Below are 9,863 nucleotides of genomic sequence, written 5' to 3'. Positions count from 1 at the left end.
GCTGTCAACGCTATATCTTTAAATGACTGTCAACGCTATATCTTTAAATGAACTGTCAACGCTATATCTTTCGATGGGCTGTCAACACTATATCATTAAATGGACTGTCAACGCTATATCTTTAAATAACTGTCAACGCTATATCTTTAAATCGACTGTCAACGCTATATCTTTAAATGGACTGTCAATGCTATATCTTTAAATGGACTTTCAACGCTATATCTTTAAATGGGCTTTCAACGCTATATCTTTAAATGGACTGTCAACGCTATATCTTTAAATGACTGTCAATGCTATATCTTTAAATGGACTGTCAACGCTATATCTTTAGATGGGCTGTTAACGCTATATCTTTAGATGGACTGTCAACACTATATCTTTAAATGGACTGTCAATGCTATATCTTTAAATGACTGTTAACGCTATATCTTTAGATGAACTGTCAACGCTATATCTTTAGATGAACTGTCAACGCTATATCTTTAAACGGACTGTCAACGCTATATCTTTAAATGGACTGTTAACGCTATATCTTTAGATGAACTGTCAACGCTATATCTGTAAATGACTGTCAACGCTATATCATTAAATGGACTGTCAACGCTATCTCTTTAAATGGGCTGTCAACGCTATCTCTTTAAATGTGCTGTCAACGCTATATCTTTAAATGACTGTCAACGCTATATCTTTAAATGAACTTTTAACGCTATATCTTTCGATGGGCTGTCAACACTATATCATTAAATGGACTGTCAACGCTATATCTTTAAATCGACTGTCAACGCTATATCTTTAAATGAACTGTCAACGCTATATCTTTAAATGGACTGTCAACGCTATATCTTTAAATGGACTGTCAACGCTATATCTTTATATGGACTGTCAACGCTATATCTTTAAATGAAGTGTCAACGCTATATCTTTCGATGGGCTGTCAACACAATATCTTTAAATGGACTGTCAATGCTATATCTTTACCTGGACTGTCAACGCTATATATTTAAAAGGGCTGTGAAAACTATATTATTAAATTGGCTGTCAACGCTATATCTTTAAATGGACTTTTAACGCTATATCTTTAAATAGACTGTCAACGCTATATCTTTATATGGACTTTTAACGCTATATCTTTAGATGGACTGTCAACGCTATATCCCTAAATGGACTGTCTCTATAAATGATAGTCATCGCTATCTATTAAAGGGTTTGCCCACATTATATTGTTGATATATGATTTCAAAATTTGATAAACCATTTTTTTCATTCTTTGACCCCCCCCCCCTTTTACTGGAAACTCCCATTCTTGTGAACTTATGACGTGAGATACGTTTTTTCTTGATAAATGAATCTTACCCTTTCCCCTCTTCTTGTCCCCCCACTCCCTTCTTACATTTTCCCCCCTTTTTCTCCCTTCACGTAGTCAAACAATTAATCATAGTAGTTTATCACCATTTCCAGGCGTTACACTACATTCAGTCTTCAGATCTGAATTTCGAAATTTAAAATGGCTTACATTCAACAAAAAATCGCCTATATAAAAAATCGCTAATTTTACTGCTAAATTCTGATTTCTAAATGGCATGGACATTAGTTCCAAAACTAACACTTGGCCCATTTCTAACACTGAGTGTTAAAAATGGGCACAAATTGAAAGACTGGGTTTTTGGATTCCCGTCCTATATCCAGAGTAAAAGTCGATAATAAAAACTATAACCAACATTTTACTAAACATGACGAGGACAACAATTCCCAATTTTAAACTTTAAAAAAAAAAATCATGATAGGAGTTCTTTTATATTAAAATTCTTAACCGATTTTAAGACAATGTTAGGTTTTCCATTTTCGAACATATCCTGAATTTGAAACATTGTCGCGTTTTTGAGACAAAACCCACTTTCCCGTTTTTGAGTATAATCCACAATTCAAAACAATTAACTCACTTTCATAACTTACAAAATAAATCACTGAAAACAAAAATTATCTTAGTAAGACTAAATCAACTTCAGAAATATTTATAGAATCGAAGTTTCCACATTTTATCTGTTAAATTGACATTTATTGCTTCAATATATAGTTTTAGTCATTTTTTACTAATATATGGTATAATTTTGTTCTACTCGTCTTGGATTTAAAGATATATACTCTTGAAAAAGATAACTTTGCAGATTTGGCCCATTTCTGACACTCAGTGTTAGAAATGGGCCAAGTGTTAGTTTTGGAACTAATATCCCCTGAATTGAGAGTGCAATTCTGAATTCACATACAGGGTGTCCCAATAAACATGTTTGTGTACACTTTACATTACCGACACTCAATGTTTAGTTTAAGAATTTATGATATCGTTGCTGTCGATGATCAGACAAAGGGTGCTCTTGTGAAAATCGGACAAGCAACTCCTTAAACGGAAAATAATCTGAAATTACGAGTACAGTCTCTTTACAACCCCGTTGCAAATGCATTATAGATAATTTAATTCAGGATCCAGGTCATTTTTAATCTTTAATTCTTGTAAATCAGATTCAGCTGCCTTTAGGCTAATCGATACACATAAATTTAGTATAATGGGAGGAGTCTCAAAAACATTGAAAAATCTCTCTTCTTCTAAATTCCTATCAATCAATCAATATATATATATATATATATATATTTATGTATATCAAACCGCAGTTGAACCTTTTTAGCCATGGATAATGTAGAATTTAGGGTTTTTATTTAATATTTTTTTGTATTTTAAATTTCACATCGTAATAAGTTTATTATGGTTTTTTTTGATGGATTTGAATGACATAAATAGCCACAGGGTTACCCACGCAGAGGATGAGACTGTAAGACGACCAAAAACTTTTAAAATATAAAATCCCATCGTTTTATGAAGCCTTCTTCCTTGAATATAGTCTCTATCTCTATCTGTTCCCTGCACTATAGTTTCAGTAGAAGTAAATATTTCCATTTACTGATAGCGCCGATATAAGGATTCATCTCTAATTGGATAATGAGATAGATAGAAAGATAGATGTTACTGCCATGCAATTTCTATTGGTTCAGAAACACATGACAGAACCCTGATTAGACTGAAATCTGATTGGATCAGGCGCTAATGGACTCGGTGATCTATATCTATTTTTAATGATTGTGCAAAAGAAGAAGTTGCGGAGAATTATGAAAAAAAATGATTTCAGTTTAGATTACCTACAGTCGTCTCTGAAGTCTTATCCTTTGTGGGTAACCCTGTAGTTAACCGTTAGATAAGATAGATAGATAGATAGTCAGATAGATAGATATATAGACAGATAGATAGAAGTTGGCTAAATGTATGTTTATAAAGATAGATTTACTGACAGTTAGATTGATATACCGGGAAACGGAACTACTGAGGAACTACTTGAACCCGTTATAAAACATTAGTATTAAGGGGCTGTAGGCCTGAGTCTAAGTCCATGTTGTTTGATTCCCAACGATGCCCTGTAAACCGTTGTCTGATCAAGTACGAATACCATATTTAAATTCATATTTAAAGAGTACTGCTGTGAATCTTTAATCCCTTTATATCAAATCCATTTTTTATCAGAGCTATCTAATTCTTTTTAAAATTTCCTACTGAAAAATGGCGAAAATGGGAACTTAAATTGTTGACACCAAATCTTTTTTACTTGGTGGGTGCTAACGCTATATCTTTATATGGTTCATATCCACATCCTACAATTTACAGTTACACGCACAGATGTGCAGGGTTACCCGCAAAGAATGAGACACGGGCAGCCGTAGTACATTTGAATTTCTAAGCCAGGTCAACCTTTCCAATCCCAGTTTGCACTGTACCTAGCTTTATGGACAAGACTAGTCGGTGCAACAAGGTTGACGCGGTCAGACTTTATGCTTCATATAGGTTGAATTTACTTTTACCAAAGGGGCAGATTTGTGTGGAGACTTTTGTAAAAGGATGGAAAAGGAAGTAAAGGAAGGAATAGGAAGTAAAAGAAAGGAATTGGAAGTAAAAGGAAGGAATTGGAAGTTAAAGGAAGGAATAGGAAGTTAAAGGAAGGAATAAAAAGTAAAAGGAAGGAATAGGAAGTAAAAGGAAAGAATAGGAAGTAAAAGGAAGGAATTGGAAGTAAAAGGAAGGAATAGGAAGTAAAAGGAAGGAATTGGAAGTAAAAGGAAGGAATAAGAAGTAAATGGAATGAATAGGAATTAAAAGGAAGAAAATAGAAAGTAAAAGGAAGGATTAGGAAATAAAAGGAAGAAATAGGAAGTAAAAGGAAGGAATAGAAAGGAAAAGGAAGGAATAGCAAGAAAAAGAAAGGAATAGGAAGTAAAAGGATGGAATAGGAAGTAAAAGGAAGATAAATGAACTCAAGGAAGTACAGGAAGGAAGTATAGGAAGAAAGTATAGGAAGGAAGTATAGGAAGGAAATATTAGGAAAAGGTTGAAAACAAAGAAGGAAGGCGGAAGAAGGAAAAAAGAGAAAGGCAAGCAAACTTTAAAGAATTAATTGAAAGAATAGTAATAAAACATATGTACTGTAATGAAAATATAATGTGAGGAGAATGATGTTTTGAGAATTATCTAATCTTGTTGGTGGATTTTTTCATTGAGAAGGAAGACGTAATTGGCCCCGCTACAAAATCCATAATCTGTTTAATCTGTACAATCTGTGTAATCTGTGTAATCTGTGTAATCTGTGTAACCTGTGTAATCTGTGTAGAAATGTGTTTTAACTAAAACCGTTTTTATTTTCCCCATATTTGCGGAAGAAGCCGTAATTTAAGGTGAACAGCCTAGTTCATTAGATAATGTATTTCAGGAACCACCCCTTCCTTCACACTCATTTCCAACAGAGCTTCCTTCCCCCTTCCCTTTTCTCCCACTTTTTCCCTATTTAATGTTTTCCACCCCAGAATCAGAATAGTGTGGGAACACTATGGTATAGAGCAGAGACTATATAAAGAGTATAGGGTCCAGATACCTATGAATGTTGTGTATTCAATTTTATGACCGGGTCAAATTTAAAGTGTTATTCTTTTGCAACCTGATGGTGAAAACTTCGACTATTTGATCATGCAGAATAAAATTTATATTGTTTAAAATATAAAAGGTTTACGACATCAGGTTGCAAAGATATAAGGATTTGAAAATTATGGTTTTGTGGTTACTCTGTGTAAGTCTGTGTTTCTCTTTGGTAATGTCCAACAGGGTTTTAAGTATAAAGGAGACAGGGGGCGTAATGGTTTCCTTTAACAATCAGGGAGGAGGGGGAGGGGGTAGGAGGGAGAAGAGGGGTGAAATATGGGGAGGGGTTAGAAAGTTTACTAAAAAATAAAAAGACTTGAAAAAAAGGAAAGAACATTTTTTTAAAAATTCTTCGCACAATCTTACAATTCTTAAAAGTATTAATGAATTCTGAAAAAAGTTTTTTTTTTATTTCTTCCCACTGCATAGTCTTCAAGTCATAGGTATTCAAGGAAAACAGACAGATCGATTAAGAACGTAAACACTTGTTTTATGTTAATTGTTGTATTGTGAATATGAGAATTTTGTGAAATTGATTAACCAAATGTCAAAACTTAGAACTATAATTTCCCAGACTTAGAGAAATCTACGGGGAGGGTGTCAACAAACAAAACTTTAAACACTGATAATTCTTATTAATTTACATCCAATAAAGTCCAGATTTGAAACTTCATTGAATTTCGGTTCTAATAAACCTATCATTGTTTTTTAAAAAAATACTGTATAGTTCAATAAAACATTTTGAAAAATTATTTCTTCCAATTTCATGTTCTTTACTTTCTTTTTCTTTACTGTCTATCTATCTATCTATCTCTCATCCTGTTTCTCGCTGTGTTCTTAAATTACATCGTATCCGTCGATAAATCAAGATTATTATTGAAATTAATGATAAAATCTTTATCTTCGCTAGATTTCTATTTTTAATTATGTCTTCCTCGATAATTCGATTTAAAGGGACTGTAAGTGTAATTTCAAGTGACCTTCCATGCAAAGATATATGACAATGCACGATTATGTCTCTTTTTCTTGGTTTAAATATGTTTAATTCTGATATTTCCTATATGTTTTCCTGCAGTAGAAATGATCAAAAAACACAATTAGAAATAATCCGTTGTCAAAATATTTGATTAATATATACTGGACCAATCAAAGCTTTAAAAGGTACTGTTGTGAATCGGACATTGCCATTTTTGCATGGCAGGTTACTTGAAATTACGCTTACAGTCCCTTAAAACTTTCTGAGACGAAATAGAGAGATAGATAGATATATACAGTGAGAATTAGAAAACTATGAAATAAATGTATTTTTATTTTCATTATGAAGCATTGCTTTAGATTCTGTAATTGTGTCGCAACTGCTTATCAGATCTTTATTATTAAAAGATGTTTGGGACGAAATATACAAATATAAGTTCAATTAATTCTTTCCCTTTGAATAATTCCCCAAAAAAATTGATTTTACTTTAAAAATTTGGTATTTACATAACTGAAATACAATAGGCTGAAAAGATGTTAGATACTTACCCATAGACTTTTTCCAAAACGGCAACTTCCCAACTGTACAATTTCCCAGACAGTAATTTCCCAACTGTACAATTTCCCAAGCAGTAACTTCCCAACTGTACAATTTCCCAAGCAGTAACTTCCCAACTGTACAATTTCCCAAGCAGTAACTTGCAATTTTCCAAGCAGTAACTTCCCAACTGTACAATTTCTCAAACAGTAATTCCCAACTGTACAATTTCCCAAGCAGTAACTTCCCAACTGTACAATTTCCCAAGCAGTAACTTCCCAACTGTACAATTTCCCAAGCAGTAACTTCCCAACTGTACAATTTCCCAGACAGTAATTTCCCAACTGTGCAATTTTCCAAGCAGTAACTTCCCAACTGTACAATTTCTCAAACAGTAACTTCCCAACTGTGCAATTGCCCAAGTAGTAACTTCTCAATTGTGCAATTTCCCAAGCAGCAACTTCCCAACTAGCCCATCCTAGCCGGAGCGCTCGCCCCCCCCTTTACAGCCTGCGGCACCACAAAAGGCCTAATTCTTGGGAAATTGCGAATTTGGGAAGTTTCCGCTTGGGTAATTTTCACTTGGGAAGTCGCCGTAGAAAAATTGTCTTTGGGAAGATACCGCTGAAAAGATTCCTAAGTACAATGTTTTTTTTTACCAAGATTCTTAGAGTGAAAATAACTTTCTTTTAAAAATTTATTATAATCTTTAATTATAACATTTCATATTTAAACCATTGTTTACTGAAGTAAACAAAAGAAAACAGTACATAGCAGTACATAACAGAGTCCATGTACAATTTACAAAGATATATTTTAAAATATACAAATAAAAAATGATTTGAAAGGGGGGGGGGTGAGGGTGTTTTAAAAGGGGAGGGGGGTGAGGGTGTCTAAAGGGGGGGAAGTTAGTTCAATGGATTCTTGTCATTTTTAACTCAAATGACAAGACACATAAAAAGTTTTCATAATTTTTAACAATTAATACTTGTAAAATACTGGTTTTGCAAAAATCAAAACGTTTACATGAATTAATATTTGATTATTTTAATGAATTATTAAAGGTTCAATGGACAATTCACAAAAATTACATAGTTGTTTCACATGGAAAATTTGTTAACTGTACCTTTAAATGATCATAAAAATAAGGGACTGTTCCGAAATAACAATTAGAACTCTTGAACTTTATTCCCCTGGTTGTACTGTACCATGGGACCACCCCTGGTAAATGGTAATTTTACAAGATTTGTCAGATTCTGAACTCGGGATCCAGATCTTTCAACTCTCTTCCCTCGGTTCTTCTCCTGAAATATTAAAAAAAAATAAAGGGATTGTTAAGGAAATATTAAGTGACCCTCTAGGTAAAGAGTGACATGCCTGAATCTCAACGGAAAACTTCTAATTGTCATTTCTCTCAAACAAGGATTAATCGAATTCATCCATCAGAAACAATGGGGAAATGCAATTTTTAGATACTGGGTCACTTAAAATTACATCAACAGGGATCAAAATTGTATTTGATAATAAAATTTTATAAACTTATTTAAAAGCTATAGCTTCCATTTTGGTTTTAGCTTTTAAGCGTTGTTCTATCTGCCAAAATTTCTCTTTTTGAATTCTCAAACAGTTAAAAAAAATTTGCGGATGTGTCGTTTATTTTTCGTGGATTTTGACAATAAATCTTAATTACTATCCTATACCTGAGTAACCAGCATCCTGGCAACATGATGACTATCTGGACTATTGCTTCCTTCACTCCCTGCTCCACTATACACCCCTGAGCTGCTGGATACAGTATCCAGGGGCACCTCAATACTTGCCATATGGTTTCCTCGTTGGAACACAAGGTTCTGGATCCCCATGGTGTCCAACTTATGCAGTGTATCCTGTATTTCCGTGTTCAAGGTCCGGGATAAACTGTCTCGAACCTGCCGAAGGCTCTTTTGTAAATCATTTACCTAGAAAATTAAGATTGATAAAGTATCTTATTTAAAACATTTAGCTTGATTTTTAATCAGAATGAAGACGACTAGCTTTGTCTTTCCAAATATAACGCGGCATTTAAAATTTAGTTTGAGCGTACCTGTTCCTCCAGGTAGAAGATTCTGTGGTTTAGCCTCGTGTTTTCTCGTTCGAGGTTCTCCTTCTCCTTGCTGACCATGCCCAGGACACTCGACACGTCCCTTCCCTCCTTCAACTTCTCCTCTAACCTGAAAGGGAGTGTTCAGTAATTTTAAGCTTTTTCAAAGATTTCCGGATTCATTAAATGAAATAAATAAATTAACAAAAGCAAAGTTTGGTGTACCTGGATTGTATTAGTGCAATATCTTGTTGTAACCCTTTCATCTCCCCTTCCCCGGCCCCCTTCTCCTCCCCTCTACGCCCCACAACTAACCGCCAGGGGTACTCCGCCATCCTTAGCTCTGCCCATTCCTCCTCCCCCACCCCCAGCATACTCTCTCCATTCAGTTCAAGGACTATATCACCCTCCTTAACAGAATTCATTCATTAAAAAAAGAAAACTATTTTATAGATATATGTGTTTACTAGCCTAAGTGCCCGGCGTTGGTTGTGGAATTTTTAAAATCGAACAAAAAAAACTATAAAAAATTTGATTAGGAAAAATATTCGATTTATGAGGAAATAAAATTCCCATTTTCAAAAAAATATCGAATTTACTTAGCCTATGTTACCCCGGGGTACTCAAGGGTTCCCTCAAAAATTGTCAGCACATTAAGTCCAGCCTTTTGGCCAGCTATAGATAACATATATATTTATACAAACAAATTTATATATACAGGGTTACCCAGAAAGGATGAAATTTTAAAGACGACCCGAAATTCTAAAAAAAGGTCGATTTGAAGCTTGATTTTTTGTTGCTTCATTCAATTGATTATTTTAATGATTCAATAAATGATAATAAATAATCTGGCCCAATTTCTCCATATCTTCGTCAAAAATGGTAGACCACATATTTAAAATCTCAAGACCAGTAGTTTCCAATGTTAAATCTTTTAATGCAACTAAAATGGGTTTATTTAAATAACTAATTCACATGTGTACTGGGACACAGTTTAGTATCATGAGCATTAGTCTTCAAATTTTATAAATTGTTATACAAAAGTGTTCAGGTTCAAAGAAATTGGCCGAATTTATTGTGGAGGCGAATGCTAAACAATGATAATTACCTTTAAGTTAAAAATATTTTGTGTGACGACAACTCCTTCCCTCCCCTCGCTCCTAGAATCTAGTCTCATGCTATCCCTCCCCTCCCCTCGCAGAGAGAGGATATCCCTCCCTCGCTCCCTCAACTCACGGCTTATTAGGGTTAATCCAGGG

At 34.1% G+C, this 9,863-nt stretch overlaps 1 protein-coding gene across 1 annotated transcript; it reads right to left on the bottom strand.

Moving 5' to 3' along the window:
- Positions 1-7,213: 7,213 nt before the first annotated feature.
- Positions 7,214-9,861, bottom strand: LOC111712827 (uncharacterized). The gene is made up of 5 exons (XM_023487564.1): positions 9,713-9,861; positions 8,830-9,014; positions 8,608-8,734; positions 8,225-8,482; positions 7,214-7,828 (listed from the first exon to the last, which is right to left on the bottom strand). The coding sequence occupies exons 1-5, from the start codon at positions 9,779-9,781 to the stop codon at positions 7,694-7,696; spliced, it is 774 nt and encodes a 257-aa protein (XP_023343332.1). The 5' UTR covers positions 9,782-9,861; the 3' UTR covers positions 7,214-7,693.
- Between the last annotated feature and the right edge of the window lie 2 nt (positions 9,862-9,863).

The sequence above is a fragment of the Eurytemora carolleeae genome, unplaced genomic scaffold (assembly GCF_000591075.1).
Source record: "Eurytemora carolleeae unplaced genomic scaffold, Eaff_2.0 scaffold1013, whole genome shotgun sequence".
Lineage (NCBI taxonomy): Eukaryota > Metazoa > Arthropoda > Copepoda > Calanoida > Temoridae > Eurytemora > Eurytemora carolleeae.
Note: the sequence above shows the minus strand (reverse complement) of the source record. Positions and strands in the feature narration are given on the sequence as shown.